This window comes from Accipiter gentilis, chromosome 19, assembly GCF_929443795.1.
Source record: "Accipiter gentilis chromosome 19, bAccGen1.1, whole genome shotgun sequence".
NCBI lineage: Eukaryota > Metazoa > Chordata > Aves > Accipitriformes > Accipitridae > Astur > Astur gentilis.
The window spans coordinates 3,504,197-3,531,456 of NC_064898.1; the positions used below are offsets into that span (position 1 = coordinate 3,504,197).

At 36.0% G+C, this 27,260-nt stretch overlaps 1 protein-coding gene across 4 annotated transcripts in view; it reads right to left on the reverse strand.

The window, feature by feature from the left end:
* PDS5B (PDS5 cohesin associated factor B) overlaps positions 1–27,260 on the reverse strand; it is a 115,618-nt gene that overhangs the window by 54,967 nt on the left and 33,391 nt on the right. For 3 of the 4 annotated variants that reach the window (XM_049822911.1, XM_049822913.1, XM_049822910.1), the window contains exons 7-14: positions 22,040–22,120; positions 19,688–19,828; positions 9,513–9,628; positions 7,704–7,798; positions 5,313–5,458; positions 4,231–4,382; positions 2,391–2,504; positions 387–468 (exon numbers count right to left, since the gene is read on the reverse strand). In XM_049822911.1, the coding sequence (XP_049678868.1) occupies positions 387–468; positions 2,391–2,504; positions 4,231–4,382; positions 5,313–5,458; positions 7,704–7,798; positions 9,513–9,628; positions 19,688–19,828; positions 22,040–22,120 (927 nt within the window). Of the gene's footprint in view, positions 1–386; positions 469–2,390; positions 2,505–4,230; positions 4,383–5,312; positions 5,459–7,703; positions 7,799–9,512; positions 9,629–19,687; positions 19,829–22,039; positions 22,121–26,951; positions 27,237–27,260 lie in introns of those variants that run through there. The other variant, XM_049822914.1, reaches the window with a different exon arrangement.

The window sequence follows — 27,260 nt, forward strand, 5'->3', positions numbered from 1 at the left end:
ACATAAGATAAGCAGTTAGGGTGTATAGGTACTTTTTCTTAATTACTCAATTTGGCAGTCAAGAATAATATGCTGGTTCTTCCCCTTTCAAGAACCAGAACAATCCTGGCAAGATGTAACTCAAACACTGTGAGCAAATATTTTAGTATCAAATGACTGGAAAAAACTTTTAAAAAATTCTATAACACGCCTTCCTCTTCAATTTTATTAACAAAATGTCTACACATTTCCCACTACAAGAGTAGTCTAATAGAATATCAGTTAACTTTCACAATATTTTCTGTCATTAAAAATAAGCTTGAGATGGTAAAATAAATGGAATTTAAAAATAGCATATTAAGTAAAACTGCATATTCATGGTAAGATAAAGATAAATTGGAACTCACTTTGGGTTGTTTTATTAGGTCAACTAAATCCTTTACTTGATGTCGTAGCAGATTTTGACATTTCCACATTTCATTCAATGCTCTAAAAAAAAAAATAATTAAGATTTGTCAAAATAGTCTATTCAATAAATCACAGAATCATTTAGGTTGGAAAAGACCTTTAAGATCATTGACTCCAACCATTAAGTGAACACTGCCAACTCCACCACTAAACTGTGTCCCTAAGCACCACATCTACACCTTTTTTAAACACCTCCAGGGACGGTGACTCAACCACTTCCCTGGGCAGCCTGTTCCAATGCCTGACAACCCTTTCAGTAAAGAAATTTTTCCTAATATCCAATCTAAACCTCCCCTGGCGCAATTTGAGGCTGTTTCTTCTCATCTTATCGCTTGTTACCTGGGAGAAGAGACCAGCACCCACCTCTCTACAACTCCTTTCAGGTGGTTGTAGAGAGCGATCAGGTCTCCCCTCAGCCTCCTTTTCTCCAGGCTAAACCACCCCAGTTCCCTCAGCCACTCCTCATAAGACTTGTATAGTAAATAAATAAAATAAATAAATAATAAAAAAATAACACAGCTGTCCAACAAGGGCCTTTAAGTGCATTTCAACTTCAGACTCAGAAATGTGCTTATCACCTGAACTTTCACTGCTGTATGAGCAAAGGCTAAATGTTTCCTAATGGCATGATATGGAAAATTTAATTGCTCATATTAGACTGGAACAAAGTCAGATTATGTAACAAGTTTCATTTGAGATTCTTAACTACACTGCCTTTAAAAGAAGTAGGAAGTAACTGATGTCTGGCCCATAAAGAACTCATTTGTACAAGCCTGAAATCACTCTTCTAAAAACATTCCAAGAAGCAGGCTAAAGCAGATGTTTAAGATTTTTATCATCAAAACAATGTTTTTCTTGCACACAGAAAGCAGCTACTAGATGAATAAATTGTGAAAAGTGGACATGATTAGACTTGTAAGAGATGCATTAGAGATATTCAGTAAAATTGAAAATTAGCACACTTTCTAGGAAAAATAAGCCATATAAATAAAAAAGTCACAGCTTCATTTAAAAAACTTCCAGAATCCACAAGTAAAAAGTCAGTTATATATAACTAATTGAACATACTATGTCTTTGAAATGAATACTGCTGCATATGAAAACTGTAGAATTCGGAAGTTACTTGTTGTCCAAAATAACAAGTACTGAAAAGAATCCATTCTGTATTTTTGTTTAGCCTGTACTAAGAACTACTAGAACAGTAACTTTTTATTATTAATATACTATTCTTAATTTTAGTTTGTTACAGTTGTAATATCTTTAGGCAGGTAATACAAGAAATGCAGAGGATTCAAACATCAGTTTCTACAGTATTTGAAGGCTTTGGTGTTTTTAAGCTATTCTTTCATATACAAAGCCTTTTCTAGTCAACCTCATGAGAAAAAAACCACTGTATTTGATTTTCAAGTGACTGAGTACTACTACATGAAAAACAAATTAAAACTAAGTAAATTCAATCAAACTGTGAACATTACGGCAGCAAAACTGTTATTAGTCAAATTCATGCACATGTACCCATTTTAAGCTGAAGAAGGCACGTAGCAAAAGTAAGATGCATTTTGAAGGAGGAAAGACAAACAAGTAATTCCTTCCCACTCTTAAATCATCCTGGCTGCTAAAATGTGTAGTATATTAATTGAAAAGCTGTCAGATAAGATCTAGAGTTAGTCAACATGCACTCAAGCTTCTTTCCAGATCTTTGACACTACCTTTTTTAGCTGTTTATGATTAAAAGGTACCACACCTTGTTAGAAAACAATCTCTTAGGGTATTTTTTTCCCCAAAAATTCTACTTGAAATATAGATACTATTGCTACATTCTGTTTTCTGATAGTTTGTAAACTACTTTTGACCACCTGCTTAGGCTACTCGTAACAATTTAGAACCAATTTACAATATTTATATTAAAAAGTATTTTGCTAGCATTAAAAAATAGCACATACTTCACAGCATTTGAATCCAGTGTTGCATAAAGGTAATACAAACATTTCATTCGTTCATTTGTTTCCAAGTTGTGAGGGACCATGTACTGAGCAAAGATGCGTTCAACAAGTAATCTGAAAGACAGGATTAAGAAACTTAAACTGTAATGGAAGAAAGTGGTCTTCAGTTGCTAAAACATTAATTCAAAAACTCTCAGACCTATCTAGAGATCAGTTGTTGCACATAAGGACGGGGTTATTCAAAAACCTAAAGGTCAAGTTACTTAACTTCCAATATAACTCAGCATAAACTATACAAAAATACATCACTACAGAAGATGTAATGTTAATGTTATCAGTGGGACATTTAAGAGATGACATATCGAAATTAGATGTATTAATCTAGACAGGAACCAAAGGATTTTAGAAGAGGATGTGTCTTAATTATCAGCCCAAAGAGATGTTATCAGTGAATTTCATTACAGGTCAGTATTGGGGTAAATTCATGAACTGATCCCAATTAATTGGCCTAAAATAAAAAAAAGTAGTATCATCTTGATTATATCACACATTATCATGAAGCCCAGAAGGAGGATTCAGATACTAGTCAGAAGGACCTGACTTCCCTCCACCCCTCCCTGGCCACTTCCAAGGGCTGAGTTTATCCCATTTCTTTTGCTTCCACAATAAAAATGCAGGTACATTCACAAGGGAATTATTAAAAGCTTCTGCTCTAACATGGAAGTTCCTTATTTGGAAACAGGAGGTGAGGAAGGTATGGGTCTGCCAGTTACCTAGGAAAGACTGAGAAGAAAAAACAAAAGAAAAACTAAGCCCATGTTGCAATTTTAAATACCAAGAAGGCCCAAGACTTTTGCAAATTCAGGTCAACATAACAGAATAGAGTAAATAGGTAAAAAAACCCCAATCATGTACATTTAGGCTAGAAAAGAGAAGAAAATCCTTATGCACAATTGGAGGGGGTGATCAAAACCCAAACCCAGTTAGTTTAAAAAGACACTGAAGTTTAAGAAAAATGTGAGTGGGCAGGACTGGATCTGAAGATCCAGACAGTTCTGTCCACTTCCATGGTACCATGAAATAATTGCTTATTTTGAAGATGATTTTTTGAAGCTGTGAGTTTTTGAAAAGACTTGTGGGGGTTTGCAATGCCATTTGTATCTGATCATGTGGTGAAGGCCAAAGGCTCGTTTCCAAAGACACCAAGATGGCCTTGATTAGTCAAGGTGGACTAGTTCCCAAACTAGTTCTCTATGTCCAACCATTTATTTTTCAATACAAAAAACCATATACAAGGCTGTAGCTGGTACGACAGAGGCACTGCTTTCACCACAAATCCAGGACAAGGCTCTAATTCATGGCTATTATAGTACAGAAAAACTAACCTTTTGCAGAGTGAGATGTCTTAACTGTTGTCCCTACTTGTACTAGACTTATCTTTAAAGCATACAGGAACAACATGCGAATCTACAGCAAGATCGTTAAAGCAATTTTACTTACTGAATTTTAACATAAAAATTATCAAGCTACTGAAATATAAAAATCTCCTTTATTGAAGCAGTAGTGAAGTACAGCTAAAAATTTTCAATTATTCCAAGCTATCTGACCCTTTAGAATCACTTCAGGCCTTCGGGGAAAAAAAAAAAAAAAAAAAAAAAGAAGAAAACAACACAGGAAAACATTTGGCTGCAGCTGCATAAGATTGCACACTGGATCAAAACATACAGGATTATCACATCTTCTCCTTCTTGTCAGCAATTAAGCACAAAGGAAATACAAATCTGCATAATAAGTTACCTCGCTTATCCACAGAACCACCTAGTTTTCAAGACTGACTTACCGGTCATCAATACTGTTTTGATAATATATATGCAGAAGTTTATCTTTGATCCATGATATCTGTTTTGCAGCTTCTTTTCCTGCTTCTGATTGTAATGAATACTTCTTGTATATCTGTGCAAGTCCCATCATAGCTTCCTTCCTCACTCTCCACTTGAGAAAAAGAAATAGTACCCAGTTTAGTAGTTCAAAACTCAAAACTGAAAAGACTGCAGAATTTCCTGACAGGTATTTCCTATTCCACACCAAAATAAAATCATTCAATTTACAAAAAAGTTAAATTGAGTTCTAAGTGCAACACTTTCCATTAGGACACATACTGCATCATAGCTGTTATGCTAAACCTTTCAACATCGGTAACCACTATGTAAGTATGCCTCTTGAATTTAGAATTGTTACAAATTTAAGCCAACACTCTTTCTCACCATCTATACTGAATATGTGTGATTGTATTATGTGTGCAATAGGGGAGAGCATGTCACCAAACAATAAAAATCAGGTGATAATGTTAATTTTAAAAGTTTGCCACCAACAGCCTTGTTTACCATGCTTTAACATAAGCAGCAATCTTCAAATTTTATCATATAATGAAACACAGCAAAACTAATTTTCAAGACTATTCAAATTTGAAAGCTACCACACTGATTTGCAGTCTTCCAATGATCTAATTAAAAGCCGGTAAACTAGCTACCTCTGATGGTGGAATGTTTTCCATCAGTAATCTGCAATACATTTTGAAACCTGCTTGCAAAATTTCTTAAGAAAATGTTAGAATGTTTTACAAGGGTCTAATTTCACTAAAAAATTTCATTGAAACTAGCCAACTGGAACAACATTGTGCTTCAGCCTCTTTTTTTTATCATACTACCTTAAATAAAAATCCTACATATTAAAAATGTGGCATTCCAGTCAAAGGCAAAAGACGCCTCATTAAATAGATCGCTAAAATATTTTTGCATTATATTGCTTTTCATTCATAATTTTAAAATTAGTTCAGCATTTTTGAGAAGCAGTGCTCTTTAAAAAGCTAAATTAGAGTCTAGAAATAACACACAGCCATTATTAATACTAATTATGTCTTACCCGCTTGTCCAGTGTTCGTTCTCTGACAAAATTAAGTAGGTGATCATTGACAAGCAAAAGATCTTTTTTAGCAGCAGTAACTATGGATACTATAACATCATGCCTTATGGCCTCTTCAGGATCATGTGACCTTACTTTAAGATATTCTGGAAAAAAATAGAATAAGTATTTCATTGTAGGTATACAACTTCAGCTACTTTTCTTTCTCTAGACAGTACTCAACTGACAAACAGAAAACATGACTTTCTACTGTTCTGAGCATCAACTGTTGATGAAGAAACCATCAGTTTTCTCCAAGATTAACTGGAAAGTCAGTAAAACTTCATATTTGCTTAGAATATCAAATATTTATATTTCTGGCATTATGGAAATTAAGAGTTATGGGGTTACATTTTTTTTTATCATTTCTTATAATAGTTAGCCTATGTCTACATTAGTAATTATTATAGCCAAACAGAATTGGATCTGTAGAACAGAACAGACAGTGCTGAGAACTTGGTAACCACACTATATACATTTTAAAGTCTTACTTCAGACTAGAGGCTACTCTCTTCCTGCAGAGTCCATCCCCTTTGGCTGCTGGAGCACATTAGTTGCACTCCTGATCACAACTTCTGTATTATCCACAAGGAATCTAGTTCACATGCTCCAGGAACACTCCACAGTGTGAGCCATGTAAGCATTGTAAGCAGGGACAAATCAAGAGACATACTTCAAAAGCATGCTCTTTGACCAAGCTATAATGCTTATTTAGACACATTCTAGTTCATTAATCTTAAAACAATTTTTCTGAATTATTTTGGCCCATTGCTATTTATTTGGTAGCATCAATAATCTTATGAACATTTTAAGATTTCTGCTTGGAAGTGTCATACATGTTAACTATCTATTGTCATTTTCGAAAACTGATAAAATGGCAAAGTTCATTTATCTTCTCAGAAGTATGTATTTTAGGTTAATTTAAAAGCACAAACGGGTAGGAAAATGCACACAAAAGTTATTAAGATCACTGTACAGAGCATACATCAGTGAAACACTGAGAACATTAAGAAACATTGAAAATTCAAAGTTTACTCCAGATGAAATAACCAGAGTTACTGTTCTCTTATTACTGTTCAATGACCAGTGAAAATTTTCAAGTCTCATCTGAAATACTGGCCATTAACATTCAGGTAATCAGCACAAGTGTTGAATGAGCACATCAAGAAATAAAGCTTTGCACTTATGGAGGTTATAAAATTTGAAATCCAAATAAGAGTTTTAAAAAAAAAAAACCACAAACAATTTTGTTCCACAAGAACACATAATAAACTAAAACAAAGGAAGGACAAATGCCATTGCACAAAACAATTCTGGTCTCAAACACCAGTGAGTCAGAGAAATTTTTCAACAATTTGACTTCGATAAGCACTGTGGGGAGAGAGAGGAGGGGCAAGCAAAATTACATTTCCCAGAGGATACCATTAGAGGGGGCACAAAGTCTTTCTGCAGTGTAAAAAAAGAAAAAAGAAATCCTTGAAAATACAATTCTGATAATCAAAGAGGAAATATCTTTACCACTCCATTAAAGAAATTTCCAGAAACTTTTTTTTTTTTAAGCTGGCTTAACAATACCAATAACTACAGGATGACTCCAGCCTGCCTGCATTTGCGTCAAACTTGACAAACGCTCAGTAAGCAGGAGAGCAATCCCATGCACTTAACAGCCCTTTAAATTCCCTCCTTAGAGCAAACGGACAAAAATGTTACCTCTGAAAAACTACAAGAAGGAGTAGTTTATTGATCGGGAGGGAGATACCGTCACCGTATACACTTTGAGGGGGAAAAAACCCGAGCCAACCAATTCTCTTTAATTACACTTTTTTCATTAAGACACTGGGAACAACAAATACTAAACACTTCTATCTATGCCAGTTGCCTTCTTCCTACAGAGGTCTTGAATTACAGCCTGTGTTTGATCTGAAGGAGCAGGAACCAATGGCTGTGGTCACAGTTATGAGAACTCTTTTCATGTTTTAGACAGTGGCTGCATAATATTTATACATTTCAGCTCTGTGGAAATGAAGTCTCCGCTCTGCACCTCAATTAATAAATGCCATGACCATTAGGTTAGCCAGGCTGTCTTTGCCTGATCCCATGGTGCTTAATTTCAACAGCAGTTGGGAATGCAACTACTCTAAGAGAGGGAGAGTGATCTCTTTGGTTATGGCATTCTTTATGTACAATCCCCTCAACCTGAGAAGCAGCACTGAAGGCAGGGACTCGGACTTAAAACTCCAACCTCAGTTATGTCCTCCACAACATCTGACAACGTTACTTAGGAGTACAACCAACCTTCCAGACTTTTCCCGAGACTTACATTGTATTTTAATGTTATAATAAATCTGGTACCTGTTAAGTCTTTTGCTAGGTCAGGATGGTTCATAAGGCAGTGACTTGCAAATTTCACACATTCAAGACGAATAGGTACATGGATATCATTAAACCTATTTAGAAACAAGACAATGCATTACAACAACAACAAAAGTATCACTTCTACCAAAGCAACTAGTTTATTTCTGCACAAACACCTCTGAAAATATTTCCATGCTTCCCATGCACAGTTACATGCATAAAACATCTCTCATTTCACAGTATTAAGGTAGACTGCCTTTAGCTTAAGAAAAAATTCTTGTACTCATTTATTAATTCATGTTCTGAACATGAAGAGAAATATTGTCTCCTGGTACACATGAAAGACTCCCAGGCAGACAACAACTATTTATTAGAAAGACATCTGACATATTTTAACTATCTTTTCTGTAATGCTCCACATAATTAACCATGAAACATGTATCAGCAACTAAAGGTTTTATAAGACTGCAATATTTGTCCCCTCTTCAAACTCTATGGCAGACAGCACACAAATGGGCATCTACCCTCATACAAATGTCTTCTGAGATGGATCACTTCAACTTCTGCAAGATTTCATTTTGAAAGACTGAATTAGGTTTGATGCTTGAGAACTAGTATTTTCTCATGTTTAACTTTGATATAAGTAATTTTTATAATAGAACTATTGATGTAATGAGAGTTACAAACAACTCTTGAAAAATTAAATGCATTTTCAAGCTACCCTCAAAATGCTTGGTTTTAAACAAACTAAAAATCAAATTTTAGAACATTATTGCTGTTGAAATGCTTATTTATCAAAGTGATTTTAAGGAATAACTGTTTTAGTAAAAAACAAGTATGTTTTCAAAATCAAGAGATTCTAAGAATGGTTCCTTTAATAACACAGCTATTATGCCTTAGTTAAAATCCTTGAAAAAAGTAAATATGTGTATGTGATTCATAACTAGTTGAAAACAGTAATTATGAACAACAGATTGCACATATTCACATCGCTTCACATTGTAACACAATGAAGCATTTTCCTTTGGGCCCAATTAGATCTGGTATTTTTTTGATGACATGCAATGTTTTAAACAGTTATATAGTTTCAAGCCAAAAGCTATCCCTCAATTAAATTTTCTGTACTTTTAGAAGTAGCATTTCTTTGAGGACTCTGGTTTTGATACGATTGAATGCTACATTATCAACTACTGCAGGTGTTTAAATTATAGAGTTTATCCTCATTTACTCAAATCAAAAACATTTTCATCATAGTAGCCATACTTAGGTTTCTCCTGACTACAAGCTCCAGCTATATTTTCTGTCTCAAACTGGCAGAGTATTTAAAAACAAAAGACTGTTTCAGCATTATAAATACTACATACCTCTTTTAAGGCACTCCTACCATTGAAAAAAATTGAAACCAGTATACAAATACTGTACATAAAAGCCTCAAAGCCAGTTCTAACATCGCCGGATAATGCAAATGTCATTTGATGCTGTTTTAGAATTAATCCATCATTGAATAGTTTCACTTGTGAAGAAATTAAACTATTCCTTTTCCTTGACAATGGCAATAGATACTTGCAAAAAAATGAACTAAAAAGGAATGATTTGTAATTGTTTACTCTGCAGAATCACAGATGCAGAAGATGTATATAAAATAATCTCTTTAGCATTATCTGTCAGATTTCAGCTAAAGCAGCATGAGAGAATTTGCACTTAGCAGTGTCACTTAAAAAAAAAAAAAAAACCAAACAAAAAAAAAGGCTGGATTATACTTCAATGTTTTCCCCCTCCTAGGAAGGGAACTAAAGCAGCATATACCTCCCCAGATAGCACTGCCAAAGTGGCTTGTTTTGAGATGCCAGCTCCGAATCCTTTGCCCCAAACATTTTTGCTAGAAGTTTTACAACCTGCAGGCGTTCTTCATTGTCATTACTCTGGAAAATGAACACATTTTTAAAAAAAAAATTAAAAGAAAAAAACCAAAAAACACCAAACCCATAAAAAACAAACCCCAAGAGTTCTGTTTTGTAACCAATACACTTACACACCTGTAGCAATATTATAATACAGATTAATAGACTTTTCTTGTATACAAATGTATATCTCAAGACAAAAACCCTTCACTATTATTGGGAGAAGAAAAAATAAAGGCAGTGAAAATGAAATACTATGTAGAGACAAAACCCAATGTGAACAAAGCCTGGTGAAAAATACACATAGATACATCTTTTCAACCCTCATTTACAGGTTACTGAACCTGTTAGGAAATCTGACACATGCCTGTAAAAGCTTACACAAATTCAAGCACAATACAAAACCCACAAAACTCATTCTACATTTGTCTGCACATAAAGGTTTACAGTTCTCTAGAATAGTGTTTATAAACATTCAGTTAAAAAGAAAAACTTTTCAGAAAACCAGTTTTTAGAGAACATCAGATTAAGTACCCAAGATCTGAGATGCACAGGATCTGGTCCTGTATTTAAGCATTTATATTTAAAAATGCTGAGTTACACAGATACTTTTCTTTCATATTTAAAATTAGTGCTAACAGAGATAAAACAAGGCTTTCTCCAGTATATTTTCATTATCATCGGTTTGCATTACACTTGTTTAATACAGCACACAGCATTTGAAGCTTAATACATACTTTGGAAACATGTGCTAACAATTGTGCAATTAGCATGTACTTACTGTTCACCACATTTTTTCTTTTGCTTATTAAACTGGCATTTAAAACTTATTAAACCAACTGGCTGCAGCACTTCTTTAAAAAGGGAATAGCTAAAATTAGTTGATATTAACTAGATACTACTCACCCCTTATTATTTCAGTCTTTTTTTTCTGGTAATGAAGACAAGGCTGTTTAAAATACTGTTCTTTTTTATAATTTTTGACATTCTTAGTAGTTCAACATCACTTTTTGAATGTGAACAAGAAATAAGAGTGCAATGTAGCTGTCAGTTCTCTAATACAACATCATAGTCTTAAAGACCAACTTTTTGTACTCAGTACCATAAATGGGCTGAAAAGTTTGACGGCATGTCCTTTTAATTCAGCTCCCTAAGAACAGTAAAAGCATTTGTAAAATCCTTAAACTAACAGAGCAAGACAAGTTAAGGATGAAGAAATATCTAACCCTGATATATTACTACATTACAAAAGACTATAATTCTTCCCAATACACTTTAGTATTAAGTATTAGCAGCATTAATAGTAAATTCATTAACACATTTGTCTGCATTTGACTAACTTTTCCAATTAAAATTCAGATTGGTATTACTGAAAGCCATCTACAATCTCCTTCTCTTAATCTGCAATAAACTATCTCTTTTCTTTATGAGTCTCAGCCTGTAAGTAGCAGTTACACCACAAATTCTTATTCTGTGCCCCCATGGTTAAGAATTTTATATTTTTTTTTGTAGCCTATATTAGTCCAATCTCCATTACTCACATCCCATGCACTCCTGCTTAAACCAACAAAATATTAAAAAAATATCAAGCATCTCTGTATTTCTCTAGGTAATCCCCACAGATCCAGAGCAAGAAACCCCAGAGGGTGGGGAGGGAGAGGAGTGGAGGGATCAGGAGTACACTAAACATTCAACTACTAAATTACCGAGCCAGAAATATAGAAAAGAGGCATTAAAAAAAAAAAAAAAAAAAACAAAAAACCCCAACAAACAAAGCAACTAAAATATCCTTAATGAATTAGCTGCAGAAGAAGCTTTCACTGTATTACCCATTAATCCAACTGTAAGACAACCCACTCATGTTTCTAGTCCTGTTTGTAGAAACAATGAATATGTGATTATGGACCAAGAGTATTTGGTAGTTTCTGAATTTGTGCCCAAATGTTGGTCTCCTTGAAAAGGTCTTATATAAGCTCCTAAAAGTAATAAAAAAAAACAACCTGTACTTCTTAGTAAATGAATGCATCATTGCTACAGTCTCTCTCCTTTGTTCTACTTTAATCTCTACTTCTTTTTTGGAGGTGAAAAAATGAGCATCATGAACTCTGAAAAAAAGATCTTAATCCTTCTCCATTCTATGAGACATTGTATACTTGAAGAGTCACATCCTTCACCTCTTTTAGGTATGATCCAGCACTCTTTATGCTTACTAGTGTTCCATAATGATTTGTCAGTAAAAATTGACATTGAACACTGGTATGTTTAAGTTCCCCATACGTGCTCCCACACAGGCTCTTCAGCCTAGATATTAGGGTCTGTCACTAACAGCTGTAGTTGGTCAGATTGTTATCAACACAAAGTCCAAAAGAATATGCAGCACTGAGGATCTGGGGGGATTTGGGAACAGAAGTGGACACATCACCTGAAACTTGCCAAAAATTTTAACTACCATATCCAGGAAGAAAGGCAGCTCTACAATAATAGAAGTCAACATCTTATTGATTTTATTCATTACATGACATTGGCTTAGTAAGATGGTAAAATAAAGATCTAAAACCCATTATGGTTATTTCCTAAATACTCTATTAATGAGCTTTTCATTCTTCTGACTATTAAAATGGTATTTATTTTCAGAAATACAAACTTATAAAATTCAAATACCAAATTTGAATGAAGGAATATCAGTTTCCTTTACAAGCTAACCTACACAACAATACGTTCTTAACTCTGTTCTCTCCTGCACCAATAATGCTTCTGTGTCAATGTGAGATCTCTAAACACACCACCTTAAAATGCCAAGATCAGGCACAAATCACTGACCCTCACAGAAGAGGTCAAGTTAAATGAATTTCAGCAGACATTCTCCTGCTAAACCCCCAGGCTCCTTTCCAAAATTAGGTAAAAAAATAATTACCAGTAAGAAGCAACCATGATTTGACACAGCTCTCAAAACTGTTGAGTTTAACAGTACTCCTTTTCTGCCACATGAGAACATAGGAGCTTTTTCTTTACAAAATCTGTAAAGGTGTAGTGGGTTGACACTGACCAAAAGGCAAACACCCACCGAGCCTCTCATTCACTCTCCTCTCCTATACAGAGAGGGGAAGGGGAGAAAACAGAAGGTTAATAGGCTCATGGATCAAATAATGACAGTTTAATGGGTAAAGAAAAAGCTGCGTGCACAAGTAAAGCAAAAAGAGGAATTCATTCACCACTTTCCATTGGCAGGCAGATATCTCGCCCGTTCCTGGAAAGTGGGATCTCAGCATGCATAGCACTTGTTGGGGAAGACAAACACTGCGAACACAAACATCCTCCCCCTTCCTCTTTTCTCTGAGCTTTTATTGCTGAGCATGTGTCCCCTCTCAACCTCCTGCCCTGCCTCAGCCTACTCATGGTGGGGGGAATAGCCTTTACCTGTGCAAGCACTGTTCAGCAACAGCCAAAACATTAGTGTGCTATCAACAGTTTTAGCCACAAATATAAAGTACAGTACCATACAGGCTGCTACAAAGAAAATTAACTCCATCCCAGGCAGATCCAAAAGGATAACTAGTTTGTCCACTTCTATTTGCACACACCTGACTGCATTTCAATTCTCTTCAAACATACTTAGAAGATTCTTGGGATAGATAGGACAGAAAAAGCAACTGAGTGAATAAAGCACACAAAAGCTGCACATTTCAGAGAATACCAGTTACTGCCAGCAATCTTTCATTCTTCATCCAAGTCAACATGTACAATTCTCACAGCAGTTAAAATTACCTGGCACTGTGACCAAACTGTGCCATCATTGGTTGTACCAAAAGGGCAAGGTGCTTGAACACTAGGTGGCCACATTGTTTAGATACAAAATAGTAAATACGCACAACAGAGTTACTGAGGTACCTAAGGTCTCTCACAAGTTCCGTACTAACAGTTTCTTAAGGCCTCTATACATGGTCAAAAATCTGTTTGGTCACTGACAGGAAAGCCCTTGGATTTTTCTCACACTCAAAGAGACAGTCTAGAACTTCCATAAGACCCTGATCCCATGAAGATAAATCAAGAGGCTTCCTGCCACGAAGAGTGCAAAAGAAGTTCAGGGAGATGGAGAGCAAGAGATTTGGATCCTGTCAGGTAATGTCACAGACACACAGACATTTGTTCACGTCCTCGAACTCCCATCAGCCACAGAGGCTGAGAACAAGGCAGCCCAATGAACTGGAAGGCAGTGGAGATACTCAGTGAAGCTCACCTGGTTGTTGTGGAGAAAAACACCACCACTTCATTGTCAAAACGTGCCATGAAATGTTTAGAAGCAAAGAAACAAGACACTACATGGAAATTCTGGTTCACATACAGAACATACAGCTAGTGGAAAAGTTGCTGATACGAGGAAGAATCAGGTTAGAGAAACAGGATCACTATCAGAGAAACTATCAGAGAAACGCCCAGCACCCGTACTGTGAGACTGAGTACCCTAAGGTCAGGGTGATACGTGTTCTTTCAGGGTTTGTTCACAAGTCAAAAATACTGAGAGCTTTCAGTGTCCTTCAAGAAAAGGAGAAAGTCCTCAAAATTGGAACAATCAAGATCAAGAGCACCTCCCCCCTGCCTTCACTCTAACTAGAATTTATGGAAGGGAGCATGGGAGCCCTTGCAATCATGAAACAGGGTTACATCCAAAAGACTTCATGGATTTCAGTCTGTCCTCAGACAGAACTCAGTACTTCTCTTAAGCCCAGGCAGAATACAGATTCACCATAAACCAAGCACATTCATGGGAGCAGCCCAGACATGACCTCCCACTAAGCACAGTTACAGCTCTTTGTAGATGATTAGTTGGAGCGGTCAGTAATTGGAGACATCGGGCATGTGAACTGCCAACAACAGCGTACTGTTGAAACTTCAACAGCTTCCAACAAAGCAGGACTGAGATCCAGTTTCTGCAACATTGTGTGAGTTTTAAATGATTGCCGAGTTGTCCATCACCACAGCCACATAATCCTCCAAAGAAGACAGCAAAGAGCCCTTAAGAAAGAAGGGGTATGTCCACCAGCATTGCTGAAGCACACATTCCAAGACTGAATGATAGTTTTTCCAATATGGATACTATAACACCATGCACTGTATTCTATCTACAAAGCATTAGAAACAATTTGTTCAGCAACTTGACCCAGTGAATTACCAGACCTTGTTTTCCAAGTATGAAGTGGAACTGAAATGTGTCGTTTACTCCATATCAGACGTACTTTTAAGCTCTCTCTTATGCAGAAATGATTAAGAGGACAGCACCAAAATGGCATACAGACAATCTCCTCTGGCACCCGATAATAGTGGTTATGCCTGTCACGCAAGACAACCAGAAACCATTAACTTCAATGAGCTAGACTCAAGCAAGGAGATTCCAGAAGACTTGATAGCACAGCATATCTACAAACAGCACTGCACTTCGCATTCTTCCAGAGAAATGTGCACCAATTCTGCAGCATGCCCTTAAAATCCCTGAAAAGTCATCTACGTGTTTAGACAATTCAGCACACTTTCCTCCCTTGGCCAAAAGGCAACAGGTTATCTAAAGATGATCTGTCACCAGAAGACTTACAGAACAACTCTATCCACTCCATCCAAAGATGTTACTGGCTGATAATGCCTAGTGGTGGTAACATCAGGCCACTAAGCTCGAGAAATGAATGATGTTAAGATAATAGCAAGGTGGCTGGTGTGACACTCAAGTCTCTGGCACCTACTGTCCTTGGGATAAAGTATAGTGAAAAAAACTCCCAGCAGCACCAACCACAAGAAAATGGAGGAATCATAGGAGGAATGCATACACAGAACCAAAGAGGCATGCAGCACAGAAATATTTCTCCATAAGCATCAGTATCTTTTTATATTCAGCTCAGTATTTCAAGTTACTTCAGAGGACATCATGGTGGCAGTGTACATCTCAGTCTCGCAGTGTTATTACAAATTAGTTGACATGAACAAGCATTTTGCTTTGGGTAGAGGAAGCATAGCTGGAAAGGCTACCCTCAGTGCAAATGGACTCATTCCATTCACCAAACAAGACTTGTCAGTAATCACATGGCTCCAGGACTAGAAGATCTGTCTCCTTGATGCATCTCAAGAAAAAAGGAAGGAAGGAAGGAAGGAAGGATGAACGAACTAAACTGCATTTCTCTTTAAAGCTCTCAGTAACAGGAAGCAAAATACACATACCATTAGAACATTCAGATGGAGTTTCTCCAGGACAATTCTTCAAAGTCTTTAACCACATTATCATTCTTCCAGGAATTCCTGTCTTCTCTTGTTTGGCTAATAATTTCCCACTTTGTTGCCAAATGACATCCCAAAAGAGTGAAGAAATTTTTTTCAGGTTGTCAGTAATCAAGTTCTGTAATATCTGCCTTTGAAAATCCTATGTCACATCATTCTTTTCTTACATGGAGGCCTAGTTGTTACTTCCCAATGTATTTTAAAGTCCTGTGCCCTATTGAGCTGACCTTCATTGTTCTTCAGCCTTTACATGATAGGGCCAATAAAAAAAAAAATTAAAATTGTTTAACATCTGTGTGAAAGTAACCATTTATCATTCTCTACTGGCAGAAAGACTTTTTAGATAATGTCAAAAGAATTTTAAAAGAACAACTTTTAGATAAATATGGCTCCAACTACAGCAAAACATAAGAAAATACTTTAAGAAATTGATTTATTTATTTTAAATTTCATTGAAATGATCAAAAATACTGCGTTCTGTTCAAATTCATGCAGAACTCGCCAAGTTTGCACCTGAAAATATTTTTTTTAAAGCATCAGCTTTAAAATGAGCCAGAACATTTGGTGTCTTGCTCAGATAGTCTACCATGAGTCTACTTCACCTGGCCCCAAATTATTTTTTTTACTCACTACTTTTGAAACCAATTATAAAGAAAATGCATGTTTTCAAAAACACAGAGAGCAATTACTCAATTTATCTTGGAACAGCACAATCATATGTCTACTTGCATGCACGATGACCTCATTCTGACACATCTTAACTCCTCAAAACTGACAACTCAACAGGTGGGACAGCCACAGCTTTCCTTCAACATCACCTGCTTTAAGAGTAATACAAACCTCTTAAGCAGCAAAGCAGTAGTATGAGATCTTGGAATAGAGTAACTATCCCACCAGTAGTCCCATAAGCATTACTTGAGTATTTGCCCCTAGTATTTGACTTTGATTATTACACCTGTATATTTAAGCCATATTAGACAATCTCCTAGAACAAAAACTGGACATCCCTGTGAAACTATGCATTTGACCTAAATATACTCCACAAACTTCTACTTAAATACCTAGGAGTCCACAGTGAGTGACCTCAGAAGACAAGGCTCTTAAACTATGGGCATGGATAAAGATGCAATACTACATACCAAATCCAGAAAAGCCAAAATCATCTATCCAGTCAAGCTATGAATGACATGCAGAGCTCACTGAAGTTCATGGTTATTTTACCATTAACTTTCATTGACCTTTATTCAAAAACACACCTCCCCTCTCCCATTTTTCAATATGGACTGCCAAGCATATTCTTCTCCTGTACCACCCACCTGATCCAAGGCTTCATCAAGCCAACAGGGATACTGTCCAGTTTCTTTTTATTCGAAGCAGCAAAACATTAGCTGCCTTCTACCATAAGCACTCTGAGTTTCACTGAAATCACACTTTCTTCTCAACACACTGACATGCTATTTACCTGGAACTGAATTAAAAATGCTTGACACTAGCTGCTGCTGTTTAGAATAAAGCCACAGCTACTGTTGAAGTAGAAAGTATTTAATCATCACTGGCAGGTCTGCATAAAGAACGAACTTGTGTTGATCTCAGAAAAAAACATAGGCTGACCATATTTCATTAGTATTTCAGAACATTCATCTTCAAAGTACCCTTTTAATCACAGAAAGATCTTACAGAACTCTCAACTCATTTAGAGCCCTAAACTGGTTTGAGTTGGACAGGACCTTTAAAGACCACCTAGTCCAACCCCCTGCCATGGGCAGGAACATCTTCAACTAGGTCAGGTTGCTCAAAGCCCCATCCAACCTGGCCTTGAACACTGCCAGGGCTGGGGCAGCCACAACTTCCCCAGGCAACCTGTTCCAGTGTCTCAGGATTTAAACCAGGATTATCCTATTGCAAATAGATTGTTAGGTTTTTTCTGTAAAAGATGGGTCAAAGCCACAGTTGACAGCCAATAGGACAAGACAGGCCTATATTATTTGTCCTTATAACTTAAGGCATCAAAACCACACACCTAAAGCAACAAGATGATTCAAACAGAAGCCACACCATGCCCTCAGAATAGCTACAAACTGTACTGAGTTCACAAAGACATCAAGGAATAAGAGCATTAGGAATGTAAATATCAGAATGTGCATGTCTATTGGAAGCATTGTTAAACTGGATCTTGGAACCTCCACATGAACCACCTTACCCTCAAGGGTTCATGCCACGAGGAGAAAACTACACTAAGGATCAAGGGGACAAAAAGCAACAAAATATACGTTCATCATCTAAAAGAGTATACTAAACAAAGAACAGAAATGCAACCATTTACAAATGTGTTGTAAATTAAAAAGTACAAAGAAAACATGGAAATGCTTAGAGCCAAAATCACCCAGTTGAAGGCAGAGAACAGAAGTTGTTCCAGGGGGAGAGGGAAAAGAAAAAGTTTGACAGTCTTGGGCTACTAAACTTGCTGATTCCAGTGGTAAAATAAGATTTTTTTTAAAAAACAGAAGTTCATACTGAAATAGCAGAATATAAGAGTCAATGAAGGAAGAGGAAGACAATTCAAGAACCTGAAGTTTTAAATGGACCTAAAATGGAAAGGTTACTGCAATTATGGCTATGAAAAAAAAGGATGTGGCAGCAGTTAAGATGAAATCTCTTGAATAACAGCTTCAGCTGCAGAAGTACTGTTTTTATTGGAATGAGAACGATAATTGTTTGCCATCTGTAAGAACAGGAATTAAAGGCTGAAAAAGGTCTACTTTTAAGACTCAGAGAGCAAGCAGTAAATTGAACCCTCCTTCTTTTGGAAATGTGAATGGAAAGATAAAACCATTAAAAAACAACTCATCCGAGTATAGCGTGCCTGCCTAGCAACATTAGTGAAAAAGTAATAGGCACGAACAAGCCACTAAAATAATAAATACTGCAATGAGAACAGGCCAAAGGTTCTACACAACTAAAATCTGTCCTTCATAATAAAAATACATACAAATTTAAAAGTGGTCCACTGCAGTTTAGCCCTCAAGTTTAGTGACAGATCACTTTCAAACCTAGTAATACAAAACTAATCAAATTTCCCACTTCCACAGAAACCCTGTGGAATGATAAATAGAATAGAAGTAGTGCAGAATAAAGGGAGCAGCAGCTGTTATACTGGATTTCTCCAAGTGATGGAGACAGTCTGAAATGGTAGGAAGTAAAAAAGAAAAATACCTATTAAAATAGATTGCTAGCACCAGCTACCCTTTCAGACCTAAGAAATAAGCCTGAAAAATCATAAAAGTCATTACAGCAATGAGTACAAAACATATTTATGGAGTCCAATGCTCTGTTTCTACCTGTCGCAGACCTTCTATTTGGATAAAATGGTCAGTACATCAGTTACCATTAACATGGAGTCCCAACTTTTCCCTGCCAAAATTCACTATTTCAAACAGATGTATTTTCTATGTACAGCTAGCAGTACAAGGTACTTTCAATATATTAAAGCCCTTCACAATAAATACTACAGTAAACCAAGGAACAAACCAGGTCAGATTCTCAAGTCAGCAAAAAATTGAGTTATTGCTTTAAAGATACAAGCCCCAAAAAACCACCAACCAAAACCCAAACATAGGTATACATGCGCTGTAGGTCAAAACATTTGAAGTTGAATTACTCTTTGAGTGCTTTTCCGAGTCTTCCTTTAAACAATGCAAAGATATGTTTTACATGTATTAGTTTTATATGCCAAATAATTTGATGAACCATAAAAAAAAAAATTATTAACAGTCAAAGCACACATGCTTCAAATACATAGAAAGGAGAAGAAGTGTTTACCTTAAGTTTGAATTCAAGCTGTGGTAGAACAGAAAGCAAGAGGTGACTGTCAATATTGTATAACTCCAGAATCAAGTCAAACACATGCTCTGACAGGTCACTAATTGATGTTTTACCAAGCATGAGGACCTGATTAAAGAACTGGAAAATAAAACAGAGTATACATCAGTAACAAGAGTATATATACATTCTTCCAAATCCTTTGCTTGTCTACCACTAAATGCACCTTTTAATCTTACAACATCTACTTCACCACTAATTAAAAAAAAAAAAGGGGGGGGGGGGGCACATATAGATCAGGATTCTGTAGTAGACATGTTAAAATACCATTGTTTTATATTCAGTATTACACAAAGGAAAACACAGTAAAAGTGATGTTTAGTTTTACTACAGCAGGCCTACAAATAATTTAAGAAACATAACTTTAGAGGAGTTCCAGTATATCAGATCTTTTTATAATGTGACTATATTTACAGTTATTTTACTACTGAGTACAATCATTTTAAAAGTATTCTAACATTTAGTCAAAACAAGGCTGAAACAACTAGCTCATTACTATACTACACAGGTGACAAGTTAAGGAGGTGTAAGTAAAAGCGTAGGAATTAATAACTGACTGTTCCAGAATTTTTATTTACAAGCAGCATAATGCAGCTGTAAAGCAATTATTCTTTCTTGGTAAACTTGACAGGTTTGAGGGAATCTTCAGACTTTGCATTAAAGAAAATATTTTCTAATATGAAATATTAATTCCACACTACTTTCCACTATATCCTCTCAGAATAGATGGGTAAGAAGCAACTAAAGAAGAACATATTACCCCCTACTTGGAAGGGGGAGGACATAATTGCAAAAATTTTTCTTCTCTTTGGGTTAAAACAATACACCAGTGTGGCTAAACAAATTACAGTGTTTCCACCTGCCACTAATGCAACAGAATACACTTAACTGATACTTCAGTTTCCTATTCCCAAACTTGGGACAGATGAACATCATGACCCTCTGTACCTGATGAGGTTAATCATGTCAGTAAAGAAACTAAAACCATGAAAGCTACCACTTTTTAAGGTTATAAAGTGAACCCCAACAAGTGATGCAATAGAAAAAGTCAACAGTTTCTAGTAATGACTAGAAAATAACAGATAAGTGTATTTTGTTAGAAGTTAAGGACTTGGTACTGTCTTGCAGAAAAGTTTTCCTTTTCTGGATACAGAGTTGTCTGGAATATATATATTCCTCCCTAGGAAACTAACTCCTACTGTGTCTTTAGTATATTTCAAGAAAGAAAGTAACTTTCAAAACAAAGAAACCAGACAGCCTAATATTTCCTACTTGTGGGAAACCAAGAACAGAAGACTACATATACATATTTTCCATACGAGGAAGATTCTTATTGTACAGACTTCCTTAAAACCCACAAAACATCACCCAGTTTGTAATCTAACTTTAGAGATAAACAACACTAAAAACCCATCCCCATGTAGCAATACATGCCCAACAGCAGGTTTGAAGTAAAACTTTTCACTGAAGATTTTTTAAAATCTTAGAAGGTACCCACTTTCCAAGTACCACAAGTGTTACAAGTCTGAAAACAGCAAAAAGTATTGAAGATTTTCTATTGTTTTCAAGGTCCTGAGGCTTTGGATAGCTGCCATGAGACCTGCTAAATTCTTAACCACTCAAAAAAAAAAAAGGGGGGGGGGGGGGGGGGATATGTGTAAATTTTTTTTTCCCTATTGTGCAACTTAATTTAGAGCATACTTCTGTCTGATCTTTACTTCCTCTTATCCCTTTTCTCTTACAATGTCTGTGATGCCTACACTCAACTTGACTACAATCCTCAATCCACTTGCTGGTTTTCTTCCTTACTAGCTATTCTTAGATTCTGTTTGTTCTTCTCTTCCTGTGACAATGGCATTACAATTCTGCTCTATCTTCACTTGTCTTAGCTTCTAAATAGTCTCATCTCCTCATTAGAAAAAGAATTTTACCACAGGAACAATGTGTTTATATATTTTTATCAGAACAATATATATAAGTACATTTGGTCCTTCAGTCACATTAAGGATTGAAGTGCAAGGTCTCCCAAGACAGCAAAAAGTAAACCATTCATTGTATTTCAGAAATCAAAATTGTTAAGGACTTAGTAGTTTCTATATGGTAAAGAATTAGACTCAAAGGGACAGGTTACACAGTGCTTCATTAATATAACAATTCTCTCAAAGAACAATTGAGAGTTTGTAAGAAGTTATTTTACAGTCCTATTGGACTACGTGCAATTCATTCTTTTTATAATACAGCTCAGTTAAAAAAATGTATTGACTTCCATATTTGTTTGCAGTCTTCACTTACATTAGTAATGTAGGGTTCAATTGCTTGCGCTGTCCTCTTTAGTAAAGCCTTTGCCAAATCATAAGCTTGCTTGTTTAAATTCTGGGGGGGGAAAAAAAACAACCAAACAAAACAAAAAAAAAAAAAAAAAAAACAACAGAGAAGTTTTAAGCACATGCATTAATCCTAAAAGTAAATACAAGAATTTAAAGATACTGTGTACTGGTACATACATTAAAGAAAGAGCCTGTTCTTTTTATACTTTCAGTAGTAAAGATAATACAGTAAAACAAACCTAGTCCAAACAGAGCTTTGTAGTCTCCACTGATATTACTGAGAAAACTCTTTCCTGGCAAATCAGGGCTTACTTCTCAGTTGCCCATTTAAGTCTGACACTCAGTGAAGTCAGTTGCTGCATTTTACTGCTCCTCCTTATCAGCTTCCCCCCAAAACAGGAAAGTGATATAAAGCAACATCAAGGCATTTACAGTCCCCACAGAAGCAAGACTCTGAACAGGATTGTGGTAAAAAGTACGATTCTGTTCTTGCATCAAGCAGCCACCTGTGAACCACCATCACAGCTTCTCCATAGTATCCTCCAAAGACACTCAGTCTGTTTGACTGTGATAGCAAAAAAAAAAAAACCCCAACCCCCCAAAAACTAGAGTTTTAGTTTGTGAGCAAAAAAGGGTGAAGAATACAAAACTCTAATATAAAAAATAAGCCCCACCCCCCCAACATTCCTATCCCTCCATTTGTCTAATCGGGTTATCTGCTCTATCATTGTCTGCTTCCTCTCCCAGCACACATTCTCCACCCTCTAGTTGCCATGTCCTTTCTCCAATTTCTATATCACAATTATTTTTTAAAAAAAAATCAGAATAAAATGCAACTCATCCCTTGTGACACCCCCTGCAGACTTGATTAACACATAGAAGAATGAAGGAAAAAATCTTCAATACAAAAAACCATATAGTCTTTTAATAGCTAAAAGTGTCTGTAAAAATATAGTTGCCCCTATTTTTATTAGTCTTGGCAATTTAAAAAACCCAGCATATTCTGTTTATAAGACAACAGTATAAAGGGGCAGTTTGTGGCTGTTTTATTAAATACATCTCATCCACAAAAGGAAGAAAATTTCCTTTTAGCATAATGAAAAACAAAATGCATTGCCACACCCAGGGTATTTCTTTGCCTGCATATGCTTGGTTCTTGGTAGCTATCTGGATGAAAAAGAGATGATTTGCAAAGAGATGGAGTGTATTGTTTGTAATTTCAAAAAGTGTATAGAAGTATGGGCTTCTAGACAGCAGTGGCAACAGATTAATATCTTCTGGTATTATAAAACAAAGTCTTTGACTTGCCTACTGATAGAATTAAGTTAGGTGACTCAAGTCAAAAGACTACAAAGATTCATGCCTGAAGTATCTGTTTTACTCAGAGCCACTACAGAAGGTGAATAAAAATCCCAATTCTGGAAAGTTACTCGAATGCTTACATAAGATGCTAACATCCTTGTAATTTCCTCTTCCCTTATCTAATCAAGATACAAGGGTCAACATTAGCAGTCTTTTTATAAAATTGTACAGCTGTTCCACATGCCTGAAAAGAAAAGGTTCTGCATGCTAGATTGCTCTTTATGGTTGACACACACACACACAAAAAAAAAAAAAAGCAGCACAATCATTTCCACCTGTAGCATTTGTTTTCTGTTATTTAGCTAGAGTTGTGACTGTTCAGGAAATAAAAGGCACAAATAACCGTAACAATGAATGTATGCCACTCGTGATTCTTGCTCTGATCCTTCTTGACTTCCACAGTGCACCTCCACCAAAACAAAGCAAGCTCCTTTCACCTGGGTAAGAATGAACTCTAGATCATGAGCAAGATCTGATTTACACATAAAACAAGTCCGAACAGCAGACCTAGCGTAGCAGACTTCCAACAGGCAGATGTGTTTTGATTCATATTAATTACAATTTCAGCTTGTATCTTTCACACAGCAGTTCATTTTAAAACCTTAATGTTTGCCCAGATAAATGCTAGAAGTAGATATTTGCAACCCTGAGTAACATATTAACATTACACTTCATTCTATCTAAAAAAGCTGCAAAGAGAAAAAATAGTTCAGATGACAACTAAGTTAGCTATTTTTTTTCATGCCTCATGTACTTGATTTAACTGTGCTGATAGCCAGGGCCCTCAAATGTCCAGAGGCTGAACTTTCTGAAAATAACAATGCCAAAGAAGTCTTAAAAGCACATAAAGTTTTCTTCTCCCATTTCCAGCTTCAGGATAAAAGCAGAAACAAGAAAAAGCAGCACTGCCTTAGTAGAAATGGAAACAGGAGCAACCCAGGCCATTACCAAATAGGTTCAAAGATCTTTTACAAAACATCAAACCTATATTTCGACTAATTTAATAGCCACAAAGATACTTTAAACTGCCTGAAGGAGAAATTTTATAAGGGTAAGACCTAATTTAACAGATTTCTTCTCTGTGTTTATCTAATCTCTTCTATCATTATCCTCTCTTCAATCTTTCTATACATTTAGAAAAAAATCACATGTATTTCAAGATCTTTTAATGATTTAAGAAAGCCTTCATGATGGGCACAATAATCTTAATCAGGATGCCTCTAAAAGCAGGTAAGCACCCAGTGGGGATAAGCTTTTCAGAGTCCTGAATTGGGTAGAAACTAAGCCATCAGATGGCAACACTGTTTAAAGTAATCATTAGTAATTACTACATTTTAGAGGAAAAAGCAGAAATAAGTATTGATCAATAAGGACAAACCCAAGAACCACACATGAAAAGGCAGAACACAGATCTACTGCAAGATAATTGAGAAGGTACATTTAACATCTAAAACAGACTTACAGGATGCTGCAGACAGACCTTTCCCCCCCGAAAACCTCCACTTTTCTTTCAGAAAAGAATGTTAATAAACAGGAGAACTTTTTTTTTTATGATTAGGAGGCCTCCAGCAATAATATTTGAAGACAGACCATCTTCGTCAACCATTAGTTCTCTCCTTTGTCTCAATTCCCACCATGATTTTTGCAATATATATTGCTAGCATTTCAAGCTTTTTGCACTTCTGGAAGACATTAAGAGATTTTCCAACTCATTTCTCAGACCTGTTCTTCCCTAGAATGTTTGACAAACTTCTACTGCAGACACAGGAAGCAGCGGCAACCTCTCTGACAGCATGGCACAGACATTTTTGTGGTAAACTATCCTGGAGAGCATTGTCTATATATACACAGAGCCAAAAATCAGTTGTATTGTTACAATGGGGTTGGCAGTGATGGAAATGCATACCCACTGATTTTTTTCAGTTACTTTTTCCAGTTGCCTCTCAATATCCAAATTTAACACAGCTCAAAGAACTAGCTAGCATCAGTCTAGTCCTTAATTTTATAACTTTAGGGGGTAAAATCAAATGTTAAGCCTGTATCTAAAGCAAAATATTCTTAAAACACATACAGTTTAGCACACCATTTTCTTGGAATTTGAAAAGGGTCTTCAATTTTATTCTTATTGTCAATGGCACAGCAGCAGAATTTGTATCCAAGAGCACTTGACAAAACAATTCTAGCAGATTCTCTACTTCTGCTGGGGGAGGAAAACAGGTTTTTAAGGATGGCTGACAGAGAAAAAGCTCAGCTAAGTGTTGCCAAGATAGATAACGCTAATTATTAAGCAAGTTCATAATGGAGACAGTCAGGAATTTAACTGTCAATATCACTTTTCGAAAAGTTAAGCATGTAAAGCATGTGGGATACGCAACATGGGATTCCCTGCAGTACTCCTGAGGCTGAAAATGGAACACACTGGCAAACACTCAAGGAAGTAAAATACAATTTGCCTTCTAATACATTGCACAAACACAAAATTGTTTACAGGTGCTGGCATAAAGGCTTTATAATCTAAAAAGACAATGAAAAGGGAAAGGAAAACTATTAATTTTTCTTGCCTTTCCATATTGGCTACCTCTCCCTTGCTTCTCATTTTTACTGGGTTTAGTTCAGTATTTATTTCATTCTCTCTTAATATAATCCAATCGAGAGAATTTCAGTAGAACTCACAAAAAACAAGAGAAACCACAAAAGAAAAGAAAAAAAAAATCACAGAAATTAAGAGTTGAGCCCATGGTCAGATAAGTTAAGTTTACTCTTTTATTGACTTATCCGACACCCGCTGTACTACTCAAGCAAGCTCGTGCGTACTCTAACATCTAACAGGATGCAAGTTCTTAAATTCAGAATCAATTTATTAAACACGAATCATAAAAACAGTAGTCACATCAAGTTGAACACAGGTAACAAAATAACAGATGCTTAACAACTGAGAAAATACAAACTGAAGTATTTTGCATAGTCTTGCTTTTGTTTCTCATATTCCAAGGCTTTACTTCATAAATCTGAATTTTAGCCACACAAATTTCAGTCTGGTCCTGGCACAAAAGTACTAGATTCCTTGAAGGACACAGCTAAAACATTTTTGGGGAAGGGGGGTGGGGTGAAGGAGTGATCTATACTAAGCATTTAGTCTTTCACTGTCAACAGAAAAATAATTTATGTGCTCTTTATTTACTGAAATTGATGGCTTACGGTAAGGCACACTATGTTGTGCTACTTGCTATGTTCTTCAGAGAGTGCCTTATGAAAAGTCTACTGAGTTTCTTCATGTACACCACTGTTTCAAAACACCATTCCAAAGGTGCAGAATCTCTCCAGTTAATTAATACCCATTTAACCATACTGCAGTTTCTAAGAAATATAAGTAAAGTTAGCCCTTTCCTGAACACACTAAAAAAAAAGAAAAAGAAAAAAAAAGCTGTCAGATAACAGCTGGAACTGTCCAAAATCCAGCCAAGTACACATTTCCTAGACAATTTCCCCAAAATTTTTTGTCATACACAACTTACAAGTCGTCTTCTACACTGTAGCCCAATTAATTCCAGTAGGACCTTGGTAGTTTTCTGAACAAAAGAAGTCAGACTTCCTTGCTTTTTAAACATTTAAGTGTCACAACACATACACAGCCAGAAGTTTTTCCCCAGTTCATCTGTAGGACACTTTTTGCTTTTGACAAAGCATTATTCATTGAGGAAAGACAGCCATCACTTGGGCTCTTCAGGCACCACCATTTCTGAACATAGTTAGTTCTATGGCTGCATCAGAAACACACCAGTGTGCTTTCAATAACACCAAGTCAACATTTCTGAAATAGAACA